This window comes from Mizuhopecten yessoensis, unplaced genomic scaffold, assembly GCF_002113885.1.
Source record: "Mizuhopecten yessoensis strain PY_sf001 unplaced genomic scaffold, ASM211388v2 scaffold11047, whole genome shotgun sequence".
Taxonomy (NCBI): Eukaryota; Metazoa; Mollusca; class Bivalvia; order Pectinida; family Pectinidae; genus Mizuhopecten; species Mizuhopecten yessoensis.
In genome coordinates, this window is record NW_018408852.1 from 600,646 (window position 1) to 628,542 (window position 27,897).

General features: G+C 36.1%; 1 protein-coding gene across 1 annotated transcript; it reads right to left on the minus strand.

The window, feature by feature from the left end:
- Positions 1-761: 761 nt before the first annotated feature.
- Positions 762-27,612, minus strand: LOC110465023 (solute carrier family 28 member 3-like). Its single transcript, XM_021520583.1, has 10 exons — positions 27,533-27,612; positions 26,922-27,075; positions 26,220-26,411; positions 24,882-25,043; positions 22,215-22,340; positions 16,949-17,079; positions 15,989-16,172; positions 14,651-14,944; positions 13,076-13,256; positions 762-1,141 (listed from the first exon to the last, which is right to left on the minus strand). The coding sequence occupies exons 1-10, from the start codon at positions 27,565-27,567 to the stop codon at positions 1,086-1,088; spliced, it is 1,515 nt and encodes a 504-aa protein (XP_021376258.1). The 5' UTR covers positions 27,568-27,612; the 3' UTR covers positions 762-1,085.
- Positions 27,613-27,897: the final 285 nt, after the last annotated feature.

Consider the following 27,897-nt stretch of genomic DNA (forward strand, 5'->3'; position numbering starts at 1 on the left):
CCAGAGTGCTGTTATACTGATATCACCGTTTATTTTAATCCACAAATCTAAATGCAGGCGTTTGCATCCAAACACTTGTTTTTCTGATGTTTTGTATGTTAAGCTACGTAATGGGTATAGAAATCTTCGAACAAGAATTACAGAAACAAAACATAAAACAAAGCAAACAAAACACCCCATGCACACCTGTTTGTTTCTGCGGAACAACCGGTTTGACCGTTTATAAATGTTACAATTTCGGGTATAAATCCTGGCGGACCTTCAAATGTTTATGCAGGCCTTGCAAGGCTTTGTCAAGGCTCGCCTGAAAGCAGCATCAGATTTCTAGGTCCGATCTTATTTAATAAACGAACAACTGTGGTCCGACCGGTTTGGCCGTTTAAACGAAAACGGTCTAGGTTATTCCATTTTATAAATGCATGTGGGTGGTCGGGTGGCGCAGTGGATGACGCACTTGCCTTACACCAAGGCGGCTGGGGTTCGATTCCTCGATCGGACGTGAAAAGGTATGGAGTCACCTGCCCTACTACGTGGGTTTTCTCCGGGTAATCCGGTTTCCTCCCATATTAAGACACCCCCCTCTCCCGCGCTAACATCCGGGCTAAAAAGAGTGATTAATATAAGTTGTAAAACCTTGTTTCATGATAGTTGTAAAATAAATAAGTTAATATTATATTATGTGAATAACAAACACCTTTATATGCAAAATCAATCGTTGTTTATTCATTTTGGCAAAAATACAGAGGTAATTTAGTGCGTTTTACTTTTAGCAATTCAATTTAGACCAATTACAAATGAACATTTCAAAAAGAAACATCCAGTTTGTGATTTTTGAGGTAATCACATTTTACTTTTAACTTAAATGCTTTTTACAGGCCAAACTAAATATTAATGGATTAAACACCTTTCAAACATCAAATAAGGATATGCATTGTTGTGAATATGCACATATACTTCTGAGCACGCTGAACTGTCTTTACTTTTAGTATGATGCTTTAACATCATTTATGCAAACATCTGGTAAACATCTGGTTCCTTACTGTCAGGACGGGTGTAAGACTCCTGACAGACGTAGGTTTGCCTCATCAGATCAGTTCATCACGAGGATATGTCTTCTCCACTTCTCCGCTATACAAAAGTCCTGCAAATAATTTTAGAAAAAACCCTGAAAAATTATTAGCTTGAACTTTCTCTTTCTTGATAGTAACATTACGACTCCCACTTCCCATAGTGCGGGTCTCGTCGATGAAGCAGAAGACGCCTACCCTTTCAGAACTTCTAGTTTTATTTCCCTTGTACTTTTTCAAGAATTTCGATTTGTTGATATTCTGTCATAGTTTTAGCGATTTTCAAATCGAATCATGTTTTTGTTGATACTTCAATATTCTATTTTCAAGTCATGAAATTGGTATTTTAAAAACTCTAATATTAAAACAGAGTGTCATAATTTGAAAACTATCAAAAGATGAAAGCAAGACACACACATGTGAATGCACCTATACAATTTGTTAATTGCTGTAGTATGCGAATATCAGTTACACTGCACCACACAGCTGTTTCGTCCTTCTAAGATTCCTCGATAACGTTAGCGGCAAGCACTTACATGTATACAACAAGTACTATAAAGTATGCAAGAAACTATATATTATGCTTATTATCAATATAAAATTAACCGGTACTCCCTTACTTTTTTTTTAAATTCATGCAATTAAGGGGGTTTGACGCAAGATATTTCTATTTCAAAAGTAGTTTAGACCTGTATAGATTTTTTGCAGTTTGGTCGCTAAGGACAAGAAGACACATATGCTGGCATGGCTTTATAGAAAAAAATCCTATTCTTCTGTTCAGTGCACCTCCAATCTTTGATCAATTATATCAAACAGAAGAAAATGTTTTGTTTTTTTAAATATCTTTTATTTATTTTTGATTAACGTTACATATAAAACAAATGGACAAGAGATGTGCTAGAATAAGAATATATCTAGAATGAATATAATCGCAGTAAATTAAAGTTGGAGAGTCTTAAACCACCATTACATAAATGACTTTTGAATCAATGTTGTCTTACAACAGGAAATTGAGAGAGAACCAAATTTGTTTTCCTGAAATTTCGTTAGAGATAAGAAATGAATAAAGAATGTATCTGAGTAATGATTCCCTTTATTACGTTTTGATCAAACGAAAAGACTAAACAGCGTTGCTGCTGGCTTTACGGCATTCTAAAACATCCAACAAATCCAATTAAAGGTATAAATTGGTAACAAAGACCACAGGGTTAAGATGATTACCATTTAGATATACGTTATATCAGAAGTTAAATGAACTTGTTACATGTACCAACACAGACTTAATTGAAAAACGAATGCACCTAGAGCTTCACACAGAGGTGGTGTACGGAGAATATCGGGTTGCCATGACCTTACAATGGGACAGTATACAATGTTTGGAATATGGCGTGTTACCATGGCTTCACAATTGGGCAGGATACAATTCATTGAATATATCCAGTGTAAGCCTATGCTTTACAAAAAGGTAGCATACAGTGTATGTAATACGGCGTGTTGCCATGGCTTCCCAATGGGGTAGTATACAATGTATGGAATATATCCAGTGTAAGCCTATGCTTTTAAATAAGGTAGCATAAAGTGTATGGAATACGGCGTGTTGCCATGGCATCACGATGGGGCAGTATACAATGTATGGAATATATCAAGTGTAAGTCTATGCTTTGAAATATGGTAGCATACAGTGTATGGAGAATAGCGTGTTGCCATGGCTTCGCAACGGGGCTTATACAATGTAATGAATATATCCAGTGTAAGCCTATGCTTTACCATGAGGCAGTATACACTGTATGGAGAAATGAGTGTTGCCGTGGCTTTACCCTGTGAAATGCCTACAGAATCGAGTAAAAGCTTGGCATCACGAGAACGCGATAAGCAATCCATAGGAAATTGAGGGTAAGCAGGACTTCACAAATTGGCGGTACACACTGTATGGAGTGTTGGCTTCACGATATGGTACATACTGTATGGAGTGTGGGGTTCACAATAATGTTCACAATGTATTGAGTTAGTATTAGAAAGGCTTTACAATAAGGTACATACGGTATGAAGTGTACGAAGGGCTTCACAATAAGGTTCACAATGTATGGAGTGTAAGAAGAGCTTCACAATAAGGTACATAGTGTAAAGAGTGTAAGAAGAGCTTCACAATAAGGTACACAACGTAAAGGGTGTAAGAAGGGCTTCACAATGTGGTACACAATGTAAAGAGTGAAAGAAGGGCTTTACAATAAGGTACACAATGTAAAGAGTGTAATATAAGAAGGGCTTCACAATAATGTACACAATGTAAAGAGTGTAATATAAAAAGGGCTTCACAATAATGTACACAATGTAAAGAGTATAATATAAAAAGAGCTTCACAATAATGTACACAACGTAAAGAGTGTAATATAAGAAGGGCTTCACAATAATGTAAAAAATGTAAAGAGTGTAAGAAGGGCTTCATAATAAGGTACACAATGTATAGAGTGTAATATAAGAAGGGCTTCACAATAATGTACACAATGTATAGAGTGTAAGAAGGGCTTCACAATAAGGTACACAATGTAAAGAGTGTAATATAAGAAGGGCTTCATAATAATGTACACAATGTAAAGAGTGTAATATAAAAAGGGCTTCACAATAATGTACAAAATGTAAAGGGTGTAATATAAAAAGGGCTTCACAATAAGGTACACAATGTAAAGAGTGTAGGAAGGGCTTCACAATAATGTACAAAAATGTAAAGAGTGTAATATAAAAAGCGCTTCACAATAATGTACAAAATGTAAAGGGGGTAATATAAAAAGGGCTTCACAATAAGGTACACAATGTAAAGAGGGTAGGAAGGGCTTCACAATAATGTACAAAAATGTAAAGAGTGTAATATAAAAAGCGCTTCACAATAATGTACACAATGTAAAGAGTGTAATATAAGAAGGGCTTCACAATGATGTACAAAATGTAAAGAGTGTAATATAAAAAGCGCTTCACAATAATGTACACAATGTAAAGAGTGTAATATATGAAGGGCTTCACAATAATGTACACAATGTAAAGTGTGTAATATAAGAAGGGCTTCACAATAATGTACAAAATGTAAAGAGTGTAATATAAGAAGGGCTTCACAATAATGTACACAATGTAAAGAGTGTAATATAAAAAGGGCTTCACAATAATGTACAAAATGTAAAGAGTGTAATATAAGAAGGGCTTCACAATAATGTACAATATGTAAAGAGTGTAATATTAAAAGGGCTTCACAATAATGTACACAATGTAAAGAGTGTAATATAAAAAGGGCTTCATAAAAATGTACACAATGTAAAGAGTGTAATATAAAAAGGGCTTCACAATAATGTACAAAATGTAAAGAGTGTAATATAAGAAGGACTTCACAATAATGTACAATATGTAAAGAGTGTAATATTAAAAGGGCTTCACAANACACAATTTATAGAGTGTAATATAAGAAGGGTTTCACATTAATGTACACAATGTAAAGAGTGTAATATAAGAAAGGCTTCACAAAAATGTACACAATGTAAAGAGTATAATATAAGAAGGGCTTCACAATAATGCACACAATGTATAGAGTGTAAGAAGGGCTTCACAATAATGTACACAATGTTAAGAGTGTAATATAAGAAGGGCTTCACAATAATGTACAAAATGTAAGAGTGTAATATAAGAAGGGCTTCACAATAATGTACAAAATGTAAGAGTGTAATATAAGAAGGGCTTCACAATAATGTACACAATGTAAAGAGTGTAATATAAAAAGGGCTTCACAATAATGTACAAAATGTAAAGAGTGTAATAAAAGAAGGGCTTCACAATAATGTACACAATGTAGAGAGTGTAATATAAGAAGGGCTTCACAATAATGTACAAAATGTAAAGGGTGTAATATAAAAAGCGCTTCACAATAATGTACATAATGTAAAGTGTGTAATATAAGAAGGGCTTCACAATAATTTACACAATGTAAAGAGTGTAATATAAGAAGGGCTTCACAATAATGTACACAATGTATAGAGTGTAAGAAGGGCTTCCCAATAATGTACACAATGTAAAGAGTGTAATATAGGAAGGGCTTCACAATAATGTACAAAATGTAAAGGGTGTAATATAAAAAGCGCTTCACAATAATGTACACGATGTAAAGAGTGTAATATAAGAAGGGCTTCACAATAAGGTACAAAATGTAAAGGGTGTAATATAAAAAGCGCTTCACAATAATGTACACAATGTAAAGAGTGTAATATAAAAAGGGCTTCACAATAATGTACACAATATAAAGAGTGTAATATAAGAAGGGCTTCACAATAATGTACACAATGTATAGAGTGTAAGAAGGGCTTCACAATAATGTACACAATGTAAAGAGTGTAATATAAAAAGGGCTTCACAATAATGTACACAATGTAAAGAGTGTAATATAAGAAGGGCTTCACAATAATGTACACAATGTAAAGAGTGTCATATAAGAAGGGCTTCACAATAAGGTACACAATGTAAAGAGTGTAATATAAAAAGGGCTTCACAATATCTAATCCGTATGATATCATTTACTCGATCGGAACCCCGGAAGTAGAACTTCAGTAATATAAGTGACTAAACGTGAAAATCAGCATTGACCAAAATTCACCAACTGTATAGTATTTACTACCTGTTTTGTCAATGCAGACAGAAGTGAGTAAAGTAGATGTTCTGTAGTAAGACACAATATAAGGGAACCTATGTACATCTGAATGACTTAATGATGTTTGCCAAATTTGAATAGCTCTGATATCCTTTTCGTAGTATTGAACACTGGTGTCTAATCCATATGCTTCTAACTTTCTTCATTCTAAAACATTAATTCAATCAATTCATCTTACTGTTGTTTTTTGTCGATTTTTGCGTTAATAAAGAACATTTTCCTAAGTGTTTTCAGATTCTAATGAGAGGATTTCTTTCGAAACACAAGCTCGAAGTTCGCTGAAAAAAAACCCATTTACGGCTTCGTTGTCATTCAAACGGTATTTCCAGCCCGACAATGTCGTCTTGAGCACCATAAATACACATTACCCACTTCAAAACGTCAACGTTTTCTTTGTTTTAGAGAATGACGAGGACATTTATCTATTAGCTTTAAGCTTTTAGGAATCAAATCACATTTCTTATCACCATCTGGAATACCACGAAGCAAGGAAACACAATTCCGCCAGATGACAGGTGGGTTACATTTCACACAGGTCAGTGAAAAAAACAACAATTATAAGATGTTTAGAAGTATCACTGAGCGTTACAAAGGGCATTTTGTGCATCTACATTTAGGTGTATTGCTGAAGCCCATCACATCCTCCCACATTCTAGATATCTACTGAATTTGTACTGCACTGACAGTATATCAATAGCCGGTTCTGAAATACTGTCACTTAGTAAAGTTCGTACACCCAAAAGTCTACGAAAGCCTCCAGCGTTATCTCCAATGAAAAGTTAACATTTTGCCTTTTATTCACGAAAGTAATACTGAATACCAAAACAATCCCTCTTATCCCTCAGATTTAATTTTCGTTTCGTGTTATTCTGTTACGAACCTCCCTAGATTGAAATCAAGATCAATAACAGACATAAACAAACGTTTTCCGATTACTTTTGTATTGGTTTAACTCGCGTTGTATGTTTCGGTTGGCTGTCCAGATTTCAGATTTTTCATTCAACTTTATCTGCATTAAAAGTCTTGAATCGGTGAAAGGTATTTTCTGTACCTACGTTCGTGATTCGGTTCCCTAATTGGGTTTTCTATTACTTCCTACAATCATTTTCTTTCGGACTAATGGCCTTCTAGCGACCTATATCTTATTTACCAATGACCTCTGCCCTAGCGAACACTGACCTTTTAACCATCTTTGTTCCACCGATGATAGTCTTGTTTATTCCATACAGAACCAAATTGTTGGTTGCGGAAACCCCGTTCACGCCTATCCCTTATTTATTGTAGGTGTTGACATTTTATTCCTATTGTTTCTGACACTTTTTAGCAAACCCTGATTAACAGATCTAAATTTGGTCTTTTTAATACGTCAACAAATTTAAAGTCAGAAAACGTATTAACATCCTTTACCAGAACAACAGGAAGACATTCTGTAGAACTGATAATCTGTTTATAGGGTTTAACGTGTAAAATCAGAAAAGGTAAAATAAGGACGTGCCTCCATAGATGTAATATGTACGGGTGTACTGGAGGCTGGGCATTGGTGTATTTGACTCTTTCAGATTGTACAGATCGTATGTCGATTTGAGAGTGCTACCTCTCTGAAAAACCATACCCAAGGTACCAAACACTGTATTCCCTCTTGTCACATTATAGCCAGTCGCTGAGCGTTTAGGAATGACAACTGAAATTTCAAGAGCTTTTATTATTTTCTGACCTGGGGGCAAAACCCATCGCCTTCCTAAACTTGGCAAATGGTCGGCACTATAGGCCAAAATGAGCTGATGCCAAGGAGTAATTACAAAGTATGAGATAAACAATAGCATTTCAAGCAAAGTTGATAAAGGCAAGATAATATCCAAACTGTCGTGAAAAGTTCCGTTATACTTTTAGATTATCAAACTGTGTTTTCAGGGTTTGTCGTGAGAACAATTTTCTCATCGCGTGCACGGTGGACTTGAGATTTTATCCACGTGCGAGCGGTGAGAACATTGTTCTCACGACAAACCCTGAAAACACTTTGCGATAAACTATTTATCATCTATATGCTACTACTTTATATGTTTCACCATCCATAACAAATCGACTAAAACCCCGTCATTGCATCTTTCAACGGACCGCAAGTTAGTTCTCCGACAAATGTCAACAAATACAAGTGTTTTCGCGCACAGGAATACAATGAACTTTACTTTACTGAGGAAAAACAATATTTTGGAAAATATCATTTCCATTCGCTGCTCTATTTGCATATTATCGTTTAAAATTATATTAATTTCCTCACAAATTTTAAGACGGAATTAACAGCAATTTGTTTATGATGGACTATTTTCTTCCGCGGACTACTTATTAATGAATAGTAGTGATACGTCTCTGCGAATGAGCTGCAAGCTGTGATACCGAGTAAACAAAACAAAAATACGTCAGATCAGTTAGCATTCATTTAATCCTCCCTTATTCGCTATCGCTATCGATGACGCAGACTCTTCTCCGTTTTGACTGATGTGTGGCTGTGACTCCTGAAGTGTTTTCAAAGTTGGAGTTGTGGCCAAAACTGATAGTACAGACGGTGAATAGAGATCCAACATGGCCAATAGACGGTACGTCTGTAATGGAAACGTTTATATTTGTGACTATCATAAGGACAATTCAATCTTAAACAACTGTTTTGTTTAAAACAAAAGTTATAAATCACGTCTGATTGCATATAATAAAAACGCTTTATACGTACCTGGATTTGGTAGTCATATTTGCGGTGGCATGGGGGACGGTTTCGCCTAGGGTTTGGGTGACATCAAGGGTTCCTCACCTGACACCTGCTGGTTACCTAAAGTAAAGAAGGAAATTGACATCTTTTAATTGATACACATATTCGTTACATACTGTGGTCAAGAAATATTCAGTCGAAGCATGGCTTACCTATACGTACTGTGGCTCGGTGGGAAGGACGCATTGTAGGGAATAAGGCTTCAGGTGGAATCAATATTTTTAGGTCACCTGAGCTTTAGCTCAAGTGACCTATTGCTATCCGTCTTCGTCCGTCGTCGTCCGTCGTGCGTCGTGCGTCGTCCGTTAACATTTTTACATTTTCAACTTAAGCTGAAATACTGGCAAAGGGATTTCATTAATATTTCATGGGAAGATTACTGATATCTCCCTGACCAAGTGTTCGTAGTTTTCGGGTCGATCAGAAATCCAATATGACCACCACAGCCGCCATTTTGACAAACTATTTCAAACTTAAAGTCAAATTCTGCTAAGCCGATTGAACTGAAACTTTGTAGGAATGATCGACTCATGGTCCTGACAAAGTGTTGTTATTTTTCGGGTCGGTCAGAAATACAATTTGGCTGCCATGGCCGCTATTTTGAAAATACCTATTTCAAACTTAAAAACAAGTTCTAATTGGCCGATCTAACTGAAAATTGGTCTAGGAATGATCAGCTCATGGTCCTGACAATTTTTTTTACTCATAATGGTACATATTTCAACAACAAAAATAAATACTGTAGGACTCAGGTTACCGTTTAGGCCCATGGGCCTCTTGTTTCAGCTTGTAAGTGGTTATCAGCTGTGAAATTAAAAGTGAGCGTTAACAAGTTTCAGATCTTTTTCAAGTCAATGGCAATCAATTAAGATCCTCCGAGTAAGTAAGTTCAAGTAAGATTTTTGTTTGTTTGTTTGTTTGTTAAGTTTTCTATAAGCTAATAATTATAATTTTACCTGCTGTAGCTGTGTAGGGAGGGTGCATTGAAGAGTACGCAGGTACATGTGGATGCTTTCCGTAAAATGGGAACAGTGTGGGTCCTGGCCAGAATGCAGGGAATGAAAGAACTATATGATGGCGGAACTTGGTAGACAGGGTGTTGATAATTGATAGTCGAAGGTGTTTCCTCAGAAGCTGTTGATGTACGGTCACCAGAGAGAGTAGATCCAACAGACAATTGGTTAGACATTTGTTGTTGTGTTTCCAAAGAGTTCTTGGAGCATAAATTTAAAGTATTCACATTTGTACGGCAAGAATGCTACACCACCTTTGTGCAATCAAACAAGCATTCAACAATTTTATTCGCCTTTCCTCCCTGATACTGCTGTTAGTTTCTTACCAGATACGTTGCCCTTTTTTGCCATTTCTGGATCGAGTGATCTTATTTTGTTCACAACCAAGGTACAAGGTACTTCTGCATACCATACAGCCTTTTAAGGGTTCTTGATGATTGTCAAGTAAAAAGGACTCTCATCTGATAACATAGCAGCTTGCCTTTTACTGCGATATTCCTTGTAGGTCTGGACTGGACGCCTGATTGGGTCTGCTGGAACTGCCCAGGCTTTCATCACATATGGTTTCCAGTTCGATGGGTCAGAGCCTGAAATTTAAACCTATCGTTTTAACAAAATGGTCGTTTCATCCCTACTGTACATTTACAAATTATTGAAATATCAGAATAAATTTGTTAACTACTCTATTGTATAACATCTGATCAATTGTGACTATTTTGTCATGATTTGAATCAGTTTTTCCACAAACAATTCATTATTTTCAAAATCTTAAATAAACATACCTGTTCTGGTGTTTTTCTGACGCTCACTGGTGTGTTTCAAAACATCCCGACCATTTAAGTTCTTCAGTGTAATGTCTCCCCATCTTCAGTTGTAGTGTTCTGTTGCTCCTCTTAGTCCAAGTTGTTCATAAATATGTAAGTATAATGTTTACGCATGGCTTTCTGAACCTTTAGCTGCTGTTTGTCTTCTGATGTTAGTGGATCTGATGCATTGTGAAGGTTGACTTTTCCTTGCTTCTTCAGTTGGATAAGCTTGGCCTTCAATGTGTCTTGTAAGTGTTTAAATTCTATGTCTTTACTAATGCCCTTGTTGTACTTCTTCCCTTTAAGGAATCTTTTGATCATTGATGCATGGCCAAGTAAAGCTGAAGCCTCATAGTCTTTACCTGCCCCAGATTTACTCTTTCTAATTCCGAGGTAAAACTCTGCCAACTACATGTCTAGAGTCCTACAGTCCAAAGCCTGTATTTCTTTATCTTTTAAAAATGTTCACTGAAGTCATCATCTTCCTGACAGTGTTCCTGTTCTGTGTAATAGCTATAATAGCTGTCTGGCCAGCTTCGTTGTTTCTCAAAAACTTTCCCAAAAAATATTTTTGGCTCCTCTGTGTGATGATTTCTTCATCCAGTGTCATTTGTTTGTTTTCTTTTACATTTGCATCTTCAATACTAAGCAGATCTTTCAATCGGTATCATTAAGTGACATGAAGTCTGACAGTTGCAGTGCCATTCTAACTCGTACGAACAGACGAACAGATCAGACGTAGTAAAATTGACCTCATAGTAAAGTTGATCTCGTAGTTAAATTGACCTTTGATATACGGAAAAGTAGTTCCGGTGCATGACGTCACCAGGCGCGAGCAGACATTCTTTTTTGAAAAAATACGTTCCCAAGTGCTGAGAAATGGGAAAACCCGGTCCCTAGTTCTTCTCAAGTTGTTCTCAAGTTGTTCTCAAATTTTTCTTGAGTTTTCTCTTACTGACAAACCATGATAATAATCTTATCATGCTACCGGTAGGTGGTATAAAGTATATAAAGTATTCTCACCAATGTGCCATTGTACACTTGTCATGTCCCGTAAGGGGACAACGTAAAATCCTCTGGTACAAAATAGTATGGGTTTATCGCCCTTAGTCCTATCGTCCTGAGCGACATGCAAAACAACGAACGTGTCGCGGTACATACGGTCGTAGTTATAGTCATTTTGATTCAAATGTATGTTGTGCATTTTCTTAAAGTAGCGATATTATTCAAATATCTAATGAAAAAAATTACCATTATGATTTTTTGATACGTGAAGTTGTCAACATGGAAACCCCATCACAAAACAGATAAAGACCTCAGATCGCTAAATCTCGTTCGCTTGAGGTACAACATGACATGGATACAGCAGACTTCTTTCAGCTATACTATAGCAACTTTTCATGTTCAGTATAATCCCTATGTACTGCAATACAATTAATAAAGACCGATTTCATTACATCATCCCGTGGTTTGTCAATATAATGACTTAAATATCAGCAGCAACTATGGATTTACCACTGGAGCCGTATTTTCTTCACACTATAGCTTGGATTTCAATTTGGAACATGATTCTTAAGTGATCAGGTTTACTCGAGAATACATTAAAAGCTCACTATTAAGAATTGTTTTACCAATTAAGACACTTTTAACCTTAGAACCACTGATACGTCCTGAAAGGATGAAATAGAAATGTGGTGCACTAAATGCATTTGTTGTTAGGTTTTCTGCAGCTAGTTACTTAATATATATCAGGCCAAGATGACGGCCGTGACCTTGTTATAAGAATTATGTTTATTTACACGGTAAAAATTAAATATCAGTTAAAATTACCTTGTATCTGTTGTAGCGAAATGCTGTAACATTTGTCACACTATCAATTAATATTTTCACCTTTTGCCTTTCTATTGTTTTTCTAATTATGTTTCTGTTATCCCCTAGAAAGTGAATTGAACTTTGACCTTTAGTACCAGTGTTACTTAAATGACGTAGTGACCTTACGGTACAGTGTATGCTTACTTAGTTTGGCTAACTGCATAGAATAGACTTACTCAAGTTATAAATATGTGCATCCTTACTTTATATTTCTAGTGATTACTTATAGAGTGTTCTATACATTGTACTTATCACTATTTTAAAGCACAACATGGGATATCTCATTCTCAAATTGACACGTGGTAATACTCGATCTTTTACATACATGTAACCGTTTTGTGAGTAAGCGTATTACCTCTCAAAACGCAACAAGCACATACTTTGAGTTTGACCTTTAATCCAGGTATTTTGAAAAATGTACTGAATGAGTAACGCCTGTTTGAGCAGTTTCAAACTTGTCCTGTGAAGAATACCCTTACAGAATTAAACGGATGTACACGTAGGTCATTAAGATACAGGTAAGACAATCAGGTAAGAGTACAATTTACGCATCAGCTATTAACCCTTTCACCCCTATGTAACTTCAGTAGACTCTACCATGCATTGATCTGGATGAGTCCATTATGGTCTACAGCGTTGAAACAATATAGTATCACGATGAATGAGTAAGTGTACATGTAGTTGGACCACTGTCAGTCAGGCAATTAGATATTCATAATTATTAAGAATCAAACAACAATAAAAAATGTACATATTAAACACAAGGAGAATATACATATCTAAGAAATGATAACAGAAATAAAATAATGAAAATTTGAACATCCTTCGGTGATCGGCCTAATGCCCTATTTTTCATTTGACAATACTTATACCTGCTATGCTAGCCGTCATAAAGCAGGCTACATTCCCGGTTATCATTGCGCTGATCACTAAGGAAGAAACATCCGACTTCCGAGACGGAACCAGCGCACCGAGTGCTCCCAGCATTATTCCCAGGGAACTGACGTTTGAAAATCCACACAAGGCATATGTCGAAATAACTATTGATTTATCCTGTAAATAAGTTATTTTATGAATTAGCATTTTGAAAACGCAGAAGAAACAAAATATACACAAAGCATACGTCTACCATAGTGTTGGCATAAAGGAATGGGTTCTTCACCGCCATTACTGGTCTATACATTTTCATGATGTAACAAGAAAATGCAGCAAAGCTGCTGGACACCAAATCTTTTTATGAAAATGACTTACTGACAGTCCAACAACTTCGAGGGAACGGATCCTGCATACTTGATTCTATAAAATTATGATTATATAAATTGTTAATGGCATTAATTTTGTCGTTCAGAATATTGCGTTCACGCTCAATCAATATCCATCTATTTTGCTCTATATTGCACTTAATAATTGTACCACAGCACGCAAATGTACAGTTTTAACCGCACGTTTAGGCCTAAATGTCAACGATATGGTAATAAAGTCATCTTCTGAGAGAGAGAAGCCGAGACATAAGATGATTTACATAAAATATCATTTATGACTTTTGTCAAAATCGCAGCGTTTTTGCAAATATTTCTTTGGCAATGGACTTATTGGTCTATTGGATAAAATATCAACCGTCTTCTTAGTTAAATCTTCAATCGTAGCCCTCGCTCCTTTGAATAATTGTTATTACCTCTCGAGACTGCTACGAAAACACATTTTGCCACAACTCTGGTTTATTGGTTGTTATCACATGTTCGTTTTATACAAGTGAAATCAATATATCGTATTGAACGGGAAAACCATTCCTATTTCTTCCATTTTTTTCACGTCACGCGGCACAATTATTGCTACATCAGAGAAGCACGGGAATGTCCAGCGCAGTTTTTGACGTCAAGTTGTAATGACGTCACGCTTGACAACAATACAGAGCGCCATTTTGAATGGATTTTCACTGCAATTTTGCCGTTTGCTAGTATTATCTGGTAAGTTTTCCAGACAAAAAATATGTTTATTGTGTAGTTATGTAAAAACAATAATGTATGCTGATAAGGTAGACAACACAGCCACTAATTCTGCCGTCACTTCATCTAAACTTGAAACTGAAAATCTACGCAGAGAATGTAATGCACCGTTCAGATTGGACAATACTGAGAGTGACGTTTTTTCTTGTGAAAATATAATGTTTTGTTCATCTTCATTGCATTAAAAATATGTTTTTTTATCAAATGGAGAATTCAGTATATTTCACTAATAAACTGTAATAAATACCGATACCGTAAGTGGTTACCATCATATTTTAATGGACAGTATGTGACCTCAATTTCCCAGAAGGCTTTCACGTATGGGGAAGCACCGGAAGTGGACAAAGTGTTTACAGATCAAACCCAGGTCGCGATTCGCGCCGCTTGGAGGTTTGAGAAAAATGTTAAATTAACATATAAATAACATTAAAACAGACTTACAGACATTACTCCTTTTTGCAGGGTTATATTCATTTCCTTGTATACAATGTTCTCTCCCGAGAAATACCATTCAGATACGTCACTTCCGTTGGCAACCCATGACGTCATGTTTCGCATTCTTTTCTCATACCATGTTAAGTTGTGCTTGTTATTTATGTAAACAGAGAGTTCTGTATATGCTACAAGTTCATTGATAAATATTTTGGTTCCAATCATTTCCGCCACTTTACGGCAATCGGCGACGTCAACTCCCATCATCGCGGCAATAGGCCAAAACACATAGGAACATACAAACTGGAACAGTGAAAGGATTTTTTTTAAAGTAAATAACAAAGGCTTTACACATTAGGACAATACAGGAATAAACATTTTAACAATGAACATCCAGGAAACTCCAAACTACCATGAAATATAAGTTGAATTCCCTTCATTGCTCAAATGCAGACGATATCTTTCAACTTTATTCTAAAATGTGACAGAAATGTGCTTACAGACGTAGTCATCTACTGTCTATCAAGGAACAAATCTTCTGGACCTCTAACTGGTCACTTATAAAACGAGACGTGTAATAGAGGAAACAGGGACAGTCTGAGATAAAGGTGTTAAGCATGTCCCTTAAAACTGTTGTACGTATATAAATCACATGACATCTTTTAGATCCCTTATAAAGGTGATCAAGGGACGTAAATAAAACTGATACGGGAAAGTGTATCAAATGACATCTATTAGATCCCTTATAATGGTGATCAGCGGACGTACATACAACTGATATGGGAAAGTGTGTCATATGACACCTATCATATTCCTTATAATGGTGATCAGGGGACGTACATACAACTGATATGGGAAAGTGTGTCATATGACATCTATTAGATCCCTTATAATGGTGACCAGAGGAAATACATAAAACTGATATGGGAAAGTGTGTCATATGACATCTATTAAATCCCTTATAATGGTGACCAGAGGACATACATAAAACTGATATGGGAAAGTGTGTCATATGACATCTATTAAATCCCTTATAATGGTGACCAGAGGACATACATAAAACTGATATGGGAAAGTGTGTCATATGACATCTATTAGATCCCTTATAACATAATGGTGATCAGAGGAAATACATAAAACTGATATGGGAAAGTGGGGCCATATGACACCTATTCGATCCCTTATAACTGTAATCAAGGGACGTACATAAAACTGATATGGGAAAGCGTGTTAAGGACAATTATATCTATTGATACTTCCAAACAATAGTGCCATGACTCGTTACCCTGATCATCTAAGATTTCAGACGGTGATGTACTAGTTAGTGGCATTTAGCTAACCGCTAACCTGAAATGTTAGTCTCTCGTACTCTGGTGGTTCTAGTCCGACTCTGGCTCCAAACCAAGCCAAAGTGGCGTTGACAAACTCAAGCATAGCAATGAATGCGATCATGTTCACTGCGATGTTTGCTATGAGTTTGATGGACTGGGATGCGCCATTTGAAGCTGCCTCGATCACATTTCTCTCTGGACTAATTTATACAGGAACGGGAAAATAAAATAGAAGTTACAATCAGTTGTATATCAATCATCTGTGAAGCGCTGTATACCTGATCAGTGTTGATATTATGACTGGGACACAGAGTGATTGATGAATGTGGAAGGTTTTAATTCATCCTTAATGAAATCCATAAATGATAAAATTATTTATGTCTAAAACATAATAAAGAATGTTTTGAAATCATGTCTACATATACATATGAAATATGTTATGAACTGAACTGACATTATTTCCATCTGAATAGTAAGAAGAAAACAAACTACTTCCCACTTGAGAATAAAATGTCGATAATGACGTGTGTCATTGATATGTCCTAACTTTTGTTCTGTAGGTCGCGACCACCTGGGATACACTCAACTGACATGTATATTCTAGGGTTTAAATAATTACATCATTGTTTTTGTTTTATGGGGAAATTTGACGTAATTTCGACCTTGGAATATTTTGAGTACGATGATAGAGATTCCCTCCCCCTCCCCCCTCATTTTGGCTGTAAAATTGGTGCCTCTGTCCTCACCTGTCTGCATCCAAACCATAATGGAATTTATTTCTTGTTGTGTTTTGCTCGTTTGGTATACGAAAAATGTAATATTTGACAATTAATTGTCTGATGGAAGATTTTATGGGAGGTAAAATAAATTAGTTTTCAGATAACTGTGTCGTTTACTCTCTACGTGATATTGTAAGTATGACGTTATTGTTTCCTGTTTTTAGATTACATTGGTGTATAGCTTTGAACCTAGTTACCCTTTGTCCATCTGGTATACTTTGTTAGGGTGAACGCGTGGTCGATCTGTCTCTGGATAAATCAGTTTGGACATCGCTAACGCTGCAGGCGCGGACATGACAGATGCTGAGAGGAGGTGATTAGCGGGCACCTGTTGAAATATAAACATATTTAAATACATATAAACTACCTTACATGAAAGAGACTTTTTTGTTTTGTTTTTCTTTGAGGATATACTCCCTGACGATCAGAGTATTTGTCATTTAGAATGTGCATTTTTCCATGTAACGCTATAAATTCATTTTAAATTATTTGCTAACGATTTAAACAAAAATATAGTATATCTACCATAGATTTAAAGAAAAAGACAACAGCACATATCTGAACCTGTACAAAAACTGTAGGGTAAAGTGTATTTAAAAACGTTAAAAAATGGTATAAAACAATTTGATCGTTCAGGTAATGTATTAAAAATATACTAAAATATTTGTTATTATCCGATAGCGGGCCTCTCTAGGAACACTAATTGACCTTTATCCTCTACTTCTGAGACCAATATCTTACATTTTTTTCACATATATCTACATTTTACAGAAATATGTTGACGGCTTAGTCCAAACTTATAAAGAAACAGATATTCCGACAGAAACGAACGACCTACGGAAAACATAATTTCTTGATTGCCTTATGATACAACTTAACGAGATCCTACGTTTTTAGTTCGTTTGCAAAAAGTGTCATCTAGAGGAATATATAATAGAATCAAAAGAAATTCCACATGATGTTGTACCACGCATGTTGTATACATAAAATAATGATGTATGCTTAAACAATAAGAGAAGAGAATACCGAAGTGTCAACAAAACCATTATTCGGACTCGAAGGAAAAAGTACACAGAGAAGGGCAGACGTATTTTGCTTCATTGACGACACCCGCCATGTAAATCCAAGTCGAATTCAAACAATGTCACGTCCTCACATCGATAACCCAGGCAGTGACAACAAAACCACAAACACATCTTATGAGCATAATAAAAAATCATCGACCGTCATAACATATTTCCTTGCGAGATCCTGATGGCGACAATAAAACCTGTCCATCAGCTTGCACCTTTGGAAACCCGTGTGTTGTTAGTTTGTCCGTCCAACACATTCATCATACATGGAGATCAAGCTGTTACATACCGAATCCACTACGACATATAAACACCCTACATATTACTATCAAGGAAGGGAAAGTTACCGATCAGAAAGTTGGAATCGTCCCGCTTATCATATTTTAGCCTTTGACCACTAACTAGCCAAATTGATATGATATAATATCAGATATTCATGGCTTTTGTTTGTTTGATTGTTTGGGAAACAACGTCCTCGCAAAAGCCATGATCAAATGGGGACGGGATAATGCTGTGGGTGTATTTTGACAAAGGAGTAGATTGGTCCGAAAACTAAACTGCCATTGTCAGTACAGAAAAGGAATTAATAGCGGCATTGCAAATAAAGAAAGTCGGCAAATTTCTGAGGCAGTCCGTTCCTTTATCAGGAAAAAAAAAACCGCACTTCATATCACAACATATAACGCCGAGAATGCAGTTCCTATGGAACAGTTTTGTATTACAAAACATATAACATAAACCCAGTTATCACTGAATTAGTATACTGATGGTAACGCTTCTATCAATATTGGAATATTATTGGGTACTGTGGAAGACAACACCAGACATTGGTCAAAACAGGAGCATGCTGAAATGAGTTCACATTCAGAGTTGGTCAAATTCATCAGGTCAATTACTAAAAAAATAAAAAAAATATTAAATGCTTGAAACCGACAGTGCAAACAACTAAAGATTGCATTTCTTGACTCCAATGTCCAAATCGCACTCAACTATCTACATGGTAGGTATGCAGTTGTGTCTACAGGCAAAGCAAATGATAATTTTATCTTTGTCTGCAAACACACTATTATACTAACCTGCTTGCAGAAATAACTAGGAATTGCTAAAAAAAACAAGAACCCTACCCATACCTTTTTTTGAAGACGAAGTAAAGGCAAATAATGCTTCTTTATTACAACCTTTCCGATTACGCACTAAAGATGAGGATACGGACCTGCCTCGTTTGTATTCGATTCCAAAACTTCCCAGAAATCCTTTCAGACAATGTTTAATCGCTGTCTCTATTCTAGTTGCTCAACAAAGTCGTTATTCAAACTTGTCACTACCATTCTCAGGACCATTAAATCGGGGCTGCAGTTATATTCTGTTACTGTATACTTAAGAACTGAAATGATGGGTACAAGGATTTTAGGAATTAACGGTGTGTTGATGTTGAAGAATGAAAAAAGCTCTCTTGATCAATTGTGAACATCCTCTGCTCAAAAATGTTTCTTCTATCAAAACTAAGTGAAGATGGACGGAGTTGATATTGCGATTGATATGCCAAGAAACCGTCTGAAACTGGTATCTGACGAGCCAACTAGGCCTAATGTTACAAGGAATACCAACAAAATTATGCTAATAACTGTTCATAGACATAAACAATCTGTAAATAATTACAGTCACAAGATCATTTTGCGCATATTATCCGTCCCTTTAGGGACCAAGGCTTTCGCCTCAATACAATATCAACAGAATCAGTTGACTCAGACCTGTAACAACACCGTGACTCACAAACACGGCCTCATCAGTGAATATTCTCGGAGGACTTGATTACCACAATGTTTGGTGGGAATGGGTATACAGGACACCACTTCCACATCAATGTTGTTCCAAAAGAGGACAACACCAGGCATCCAGGAGCCATTAAACCAAAAAGAATCGTTTCAGACAAGGACAGTGACTAGTCCGGCTGGGAAACATGTGCGACCGCGATTCTGGAACTGCGCGCGCTATGACGCGGCTAACTTGCATCACAAATAACCAACACGTATTTTCGATGAAGGAATGCAAAGTTAAACAAAAACTGACAATTTAAATAATAAAATGAGTTGAAGCTACTGTCAAATATTGTACAGATTTGGGAACGATTTTAAAACTGATGTTTTGTCAATTTTTTACGTCATATGTCACATTCGTTTCCATTTTGTATGAGATTTATGAAACTTGTACAGCCGCGCAAAATGAAAACATTCTCAATTCGTTTCATAAATATCACATCAAACTTAGACGAATTTGAGATTCACTATATATGAGTGACGTGCTTTTTTAAATGTACGATAAGGAGGAGGTCGACCTTTCTATCTTGATAGCAACATCCCTACAAATCAACATATGGTGTTAACATATCGCAGTTGATTTGGTACACAAGAGTGTGCTTCAAATATCATGACTTCCAAGAAATATGTCGATTGCTAGCAAAAAACTTACAACAACGGATCTCCAAAGTTGCAGGCTGATAAAAACTATGTTTCACGGTCGCCATCAGGATCTCGTTGGAAAAATAACCTATATATTTGTATGGTATGATTTTTGTTTGTTTGGGGTCTAGCGTCCTCGATACAGCAAAGATCGTATGAGGACGGGTGCCTAGGGAGATAACTCCTGAAACAGGAAGTAGAGAGAAGAGGAAAAAGACAGGGAAGATAGAATAAGAGAAAGATGCGAAGTGCTACAATCGAGGTAGCAGATCAATTTTGGTCTCTTCCACGTGTCCGTCGCAGGAAACGCAGGTGCCCTAGGTTTTTTTTATCGATTATGAGTTAGAATTATGGTCTTGTTAACGCTCCGGTGTTCTTTTTGTTTTTATGACTGTATGTTTATGTTTATACATTTCACATACAATGTACACCATAAAATACTAGAAAAATATAAGTATCGAGTTCAAATGTATTTTCGTCTATCTTGGAGCTCTACGATCACATTACACATACCCTGTTCAGCCACAGCTAAAATATACAATTTTGGGGCAATACATATTGGAACTAAAAGTGTAAAACGAAAAAACCCCCAAAAGTGTATATTAGAATATGGCAAATGACGATAAGATGTTCCTAAAAGTAAATCCGTTTTTTTGAAGGACTTGCACTTTAGGTTAAATGTATTTTAGAGAGTGTTCCATATAAAGATCCCGCTGCATACTCTTTGTTAACCATGTGAAGTTCTAAATAATGATTTACGATGACGCAGAGTGAATACGTCAGCACTTCGCCCTCTTTAAACTTTGAGCAAAAATAACATCCTTAGCATGATTCTAAAACAAGTTTGAAACACGTCATACATTAAAAATAGATTAAAAACTGAGAACGTGATATTAAACCGCCCTTGTCTGGAAAACCACACGTGGATACAGGAGAGCATTATGGCAAAGTAGGATATTTTCAGTTTTCGTTTTAAAGTGAATCTCGCGTTACCGAAGGTTTTTCCCAAAGTTATGACGAGATTTTAGTTACGTGGTATTATAATGCGGCGCTATCAAAAACGTAAAGTATAACAGAGTAAGTTTAAAAAAAATATGTTTTTAGTGATTGTATTGGTTGTTTGAGGCATGTTATGTATGTTCATCTTGTGCATAAAGAATAGATATTTCGATCCATGTGCGACATGTGTGTGAAAGTGACTATTTGTTTCTAAAATGTCAGTTTGAAGAGCGATCCTGGCGCGGGTCGCTTATTTCCCGGATGTTATAGAGGGCCGGAGTTCTGACGTTAATCGACGCAGACCGATATTAAAAAAAAGTCGATAAAATGTCAGAATAATTCGGACTACATGTAATGGTCGGGTGTTTATCATTTTACATCGGTTAGAGCGAGCCTTTGTACCAATAGCGAAGAACAAGACGGTGACGCAAGTAATACAAATTATTGTACACTTTATGACCTAACGTTAATATCTTAAAACAAAGACATACGTCATCTTTAAAAAACGATCAGACTACTGGAGAAAAAGTATACAGTATGATATTGGATATAAACATTGATCTCCTCTCAAACTGGAAACCCTTAATCCACATAAACAGGTTGAAAAAAAGAATATAGGCGTGTCTACAAAGCGTTATCTGACACTTTTCCTTGTTAACATAAAATTTTACACAATTTGTTGGAAACCTTTCCTTTTTAATGCAAATTAATTATTTATCGCCATAAAGCTATTATACTCAAGTTCATTTATTTTACAACAATTTATGAAACAAAGTTCTATGAACGTATATTTATCACGCTTTTAGCCCGTACGATGTACATTGCATGCAACAACAATATATTTGTCTTTAGAAACAGTTCTTGTTAAAACTTATTTAAGTACCTGCTATAACGTGAATAAAATGATTAATGCTGTTATTAATTTCGCTCACGTTTATCAGAATGTACGCCGCCATGACTGTACCGGCAATGGTGGCGAAACCCCCCGTCAGTACGGCGTGTAGCTCCGAGTTCGTCATTTCCGGGAGGAACGGCTTGATTAACAGTGGAGCCTCGCTCTGAAATTAGAAATGACTAAAATAAGCAAAATATAAACATCCGGAAGCTTTAGAGTTCAACATATTCCTAGCTCTGGCCAAGTTAAAACTATGTAAACGATTGTATTACTGTTTAGATATTTACAGTATCAACATTTTCATGTTATATGCTTTGCGTGTAAATGCGTGTTTAATTAGTGCCGTTTAAGAATGATACGGCATGTCCTTCTATACAAACAAACCCCTGCAGGTGGGGGATCGGGAAAGAATACACCTGCTGGTACCCAATGCATGTATCGTATGAGAGGACTAATGGGGGAACCCTAGGCAGAATTGGGGATTTGCTTTGATATACACAAGCTACCAAAATAAATCTTCTGCGCTTAATGCAATATTTGGGATCTTTATCTTCCTTTCTACTTCTAACAACCTTTTATTTCCTATCGCCTTGCTTGGCAACACCTCACTTTTGGCTTAAATGTTGAGCGGTCACCTAGGGGAGGAAGGCAATGGGTTCTGTCCCTAGGCCGGGACATACTAAAGTCCTTAAATATGGTAGTTGTTACTCCCTGCTTAACGTTCAGAAATTGAAACACCTGATTCACCCGTTGTCAGTATAATGAGACCAGTCGGGATGCTGTGCTTGGTGCCTTCGGCATGGCATTTGCACTATAAAGTCGGCATCAGATCCGCGCTATCACAAGGAGGCAAACACGCCAACATACCCTGTCTCCCACATGCATACACGCAAGCACGCATACACTACACACATGGAGGCACGATCTTAAATGACCTTAGCAGTTAATAGAACGTTAAACAAAAATAAACCAAACCAAACCATTCAATTTAACAGCATTGCCTATTTTGTCAGTTCATTTAATTTTAATGTTTATTGGTGTTTAAATCGCGTCATCAATGGGGATTCATATAATTTCATATGAATTAAAACATTTAGCGACTGACATTGTAAATACCAGTAATTCACATTGACATTATATACAGGTTTTAAAAAGTGTACATGTACATAAATGTCTTAAATTGTAGTTGTATTTTTACATTATATACAGGTTTTAAAAAGTGTACATGTACATAAATGTCTTATTAGGTATTTCCATTTCGGATGGAAACCCCTATTGTTTTCGTTATGATTTTTCTTATTCTCATTAGGGATTTCCAATTCGGATGGAAATACCTATAATTGTTGTTTCCACAAATATTGTTAACAGTTAAATCTCATGAACGAAAACAGATATAACGTTCATATTTCAGTATGTAATACAGGACATCGATCTTTATTTTTTTCAATCATGATCATAATGTTAACGGTCCAGTTTACAGATCTTTAGATAGAGCATTTTTTAACGTTTTTCGAACGATCATAACTTCATAAGCGTTTGTTGTATTGCATGAACGCTTAATTCTTCTTGTAAATCTTCGTTAAGGTCTCGCTATGGGTTCAAATATAGGTCAAAAATAAAAAATAAATAAACAACACATGTTCTAATGAAGATACTGTGAAAGTTTCAATGTCATAGCATTGAAATTGACGAAGATATGCCACTTTGAAAAATGTTCATTTTCCCGCCAAAAAACATATTTTTCAAAAAATTGCACTAAAAACTCTTCTCCATCGTAATCTAGAGACGTACAGAGTTGATATTCGGCACATCAATAGCATTATCGTTGACTACAAAATGAACGCAAATCGTTAACCTTGACCTTCATTCAAGATCACAGGTGTCAAATGATAAAAATCAAATTACAGTTCAAAATTCTTCAAAACATTCAATGATTCAAAACATTTTTAAGAGTACATCCTTATAAGGATATTCGTAAAGTATCAAGGTCACAGCATTATGTTGCATGTAAATAAACATGTGAAACCTACAATAAACGCTTAAAAGGTCAGATGATTGTTGAAGGAATGGTCAATGTATTTTCTACAAGCTGTACAAAGGGGAATAACTCTTTCAGATTCAGACTCGTTGAGACTTCATAACATCCACATATAGGGGTTGGGAGTGGAGGGAATATAGAAGCACTAAACAGCTTTCTATCAATGCTGACCGTTCAGAATTAACCTGACCCTATGATATGAATAAGGTACAAGGTTTGTCAAAGAAGAGAAGCGAAGGGAAACGAAGGGAAACGTATAAAAGCGACCGTCAGTCCGAGAACATATTTAGATCATTTTTTTGATGGTAATCCCGTGTTTTGATCTCGATCAAATCTAGTATTGTCGTTGTATTGTGTCGGCTGCTATCAGCCATCAAAGTTATCAATATAGATACAATATATAGAATAAAAACATATTTTTTTCAGATCGTCCGCTAGGCCCTTCTGTCTTTTAGGGCTTCTTCAGGCGGATTATATATATATATATATATATTCATGCACTGTAGGACATTTTTATCAGACGATGGCGATAACATCACGGAACCAAACACGCATTTCACTCTCTCTAAGTATTGTACTACATGTGTTATCACAGTGTGTGTGTAAGCCTTATAAGGCGTAGAACGCGGAGTGACTAAAACAAGGCGACAGGTGTCCAATATTTACATGTCCAATAAATATGTTGGCAGCTGCATTTAGCGACTCTGTGGGCGATGTACCGAGCGTAGAGGCCATGAAGCGGGCGATGTAACAGATGATGAACTGCATGACTTCTAAGTAATAAAGGACAGACACTGTCGTACTGAAAAACACCACCACTGTCAGCGCCTGTAGACAGACCAAATACACAGCGCTTTTAGACAAAAACAGTCTGAATCAGAAAGGAGAATTCATGATGAAAAGCAATTAGTTGTAAAATATAGATTTTGGTTACGTCACAGACGGTACAGTGTCTCGTGGCTTGTAAGAGATCAAAGAGGATTTAATCCACATAAGCTAAAAATCAGCAGGGAAGACGATGATTAAAATTTCGTAGAGCAGACAAACATCTATATATATTCTTGTTACCAATTATATGCTTATTCGCAGTTAAAATGTATCAGTCTGTTCGAAATACAAAAAAACGCCATTAATGTGAATTTTTTCCTAGATTCAAAACAGCGGAATTGTTGGCTGAAAGTGACCAAGCGACATCAGCTGACAAACGGGGTTTACATGACATTCTTTTCGAAATATCAAGCTTTACATTGTCTACAGAACGTTTTATCGAATCAACATACTCACATATCAAAAATAATTACAAAGAAACTAACCAAAGACGATCGCATGATTAACATAGTGGACATCTATTTGTGTATCATTATCTATTTGTTTTGTTTTTAACCCCATTGCATATTATCCATTTAACCCTCACACGAAAGAACACGATTTGTCATTTTAAACATGTATTTAACAATATCATAATTGTATGCCTTTAAAAAAAAAAAAAAAAAAAATATCCCCGTCAAAAAAAAGTTTTTTTCCTAGATTTGTGATTGAAACCGATCCTCTCCACTAAATGATGCTGTCTGTTAAAAAATATTATTTTATTTTAGGAAAAAACAAGTTTTGCATTGGTTGCTGCTATTTAACTTTCCTGAAGAAAACTTGACATGGAAACCTCGAGATGACAATACAATCGCCGTCGATAAGGCTATACGATAAGCGCATGCACATTTAGTTGTAATACATGAACGAAATCACTATCAGATGACCAACTAATAAACGTTACGTTGCCGAATCAAATAAAAAAAAAAAAAAACCAACACATTATCCATTTTTTAAAAATTCATTAGAAAGATGAGTGCTGACAATTTCTATATAAACAGTAAGACAGAAATACCTTCACTTGTGATTTCTATCGATAATTTTGATAACTTTAAACATGTATTTTGACCATCAGTCCAAAGATATTGAAAGACACATCAATACAGCAACATATTACCGAAATAAGAAATAGCTTACTTTGAATGCAAAAAAGTGGTCAGTGTACTTTTCTCCGAAAACGAACATCGAACCTTCGTCAGTATAGGATAGAAACTCATAAACGCGCTCGCCTAGCCATTTAAATGCCTGAAACCCAAACCGACAACGAAGGATAAGCAGGGCAAACAGGAACTGGAGGGCCAAACCCCAGAATACAGGGCGCCACTTCACCTAAAAAAGAAACAGAAATTAAGAACAATTTTTACATGTAGCTGAATAAACAAATAATTCATCAAAATATTATAGTTAAAGTATTTTTATTTTCAATTTAATGTTCATTGCACACGGGGCCGCGATGGTCACGTGGTAAAGGTGTTTGACAGTCTGGAATCAGTGGTCGCGGGTTGGAGGCCTACGTGGGGCAGTTGCCAGAAACTGGCCGCTGGTCAGTGGTTTGTCTCCACCACCAACACCTGTCAGGTCTTAAAACACTTACAAACCAAACAAAACCAATCCATAGATCACAAGTTATCCAAGTATCACAAGTTATATATGTAGTAAAGAAACGGATTTTGGATTCTAAGCATGATAAAGAAATTATTGCATATGAAGGTATTATACAAAGCCAGATCATACTTATAAATAACTGTCTTTAAATGTGGCTTTCAATGATTGGCGTTGACCATTCGCGTATTAAAGATATTCAACATGTACACCACAAGCTATAGCCACAACGCTTACCCCCGATGGATCATGAGAAAAGACGAAAAAGGTGACCACGAAGAACAACACTCCAGTCAGTGATGTGAGGTTTCTTGGAGTTTCCATGGCGATGTCCATTATTATATAGATGACAATAAACAAGGCGGTACCAATGACAACAGGCATCCGAAGACTGAAGATAAAATATAAGGCAACTTCTTCAACGGTTTGTTTAAAAATTTATAACAATTTAGTGTTTTGTATAGGTAGCATCTTTTTACAAAACGTTATCAATGTACATATGTATGCACCATTGCTTCGATATTTTTATCGTAAAACTTTCGTTCAAATTACATTAAAATGTACCGTCATGTTTTTTTGGGTGGGTTTACTCTCTAACAATTTACCGACAATATAAACTGTTATCGATGACTTTCAAACTCCATAATACATACGAGGGAAAAATTTAAATACTGGAACACGTATATTTTCATTTTTCTTACTATTAAGAAAATCTTCAATATTTCAAGTTTACTTCAATGGAACATTACGCTGTACCTGTCATCTTCATACTGCGTGTCCAAAGAATTACTCAATTCACGATGTCATTGTTATATATAGACTATGCTTAAATGAATTGCCTAACTTACGCATCCAACATTCTCTGTGACTTTTTCCTGTCCATACAGAAACCCAAATAGTTGCAGTTGTCGGCTACGGAATCAAAGTATCTGTAGGTATATTTCGCTGCAAAGAATGCGGCGACCAGTACGGTACAAACAAGGAGCCGAATCGAACCTTCATCCCCAAACCTGTGAAGCATTGCGTAACAGAAGTACACGAAGTATGCCATCGTCATTAACGTATAGACGATCCTCCAACACAAGCTGTGCCACTTCCGGTACAGATCAGCAATGGCGGACTGGATGGCTTTGATACGGGATATTCTAGGTCCTGGTGTTTGTCTTTGGGAGCCTGGGCTCTCAATAGTCACGTTCGTCTCCTGCCACAAAAA

Coding starts and splice junctions, on each gene's coding strand:
- LOC110465023 (XM_021520583.1), bottom strand. CDS start 27,567: ATGGACAGGAAAAAGTCACAGAGAATGTTGGATGC. Junction 26,412..26,921: donor TTTCTCATGATCCATCGGGG/GTAAGCGTTGTG, acceptor TTTCTTTTTTAG/GTGAAGTGGCGCCCTGTATT. Junction 1,142..13,075: donor TATGACGGCTAGCATAGCAG/GTATAAGTATTG, acceptor AATTATTTGCAG/GACTTTTGTATAGCGGAGAA.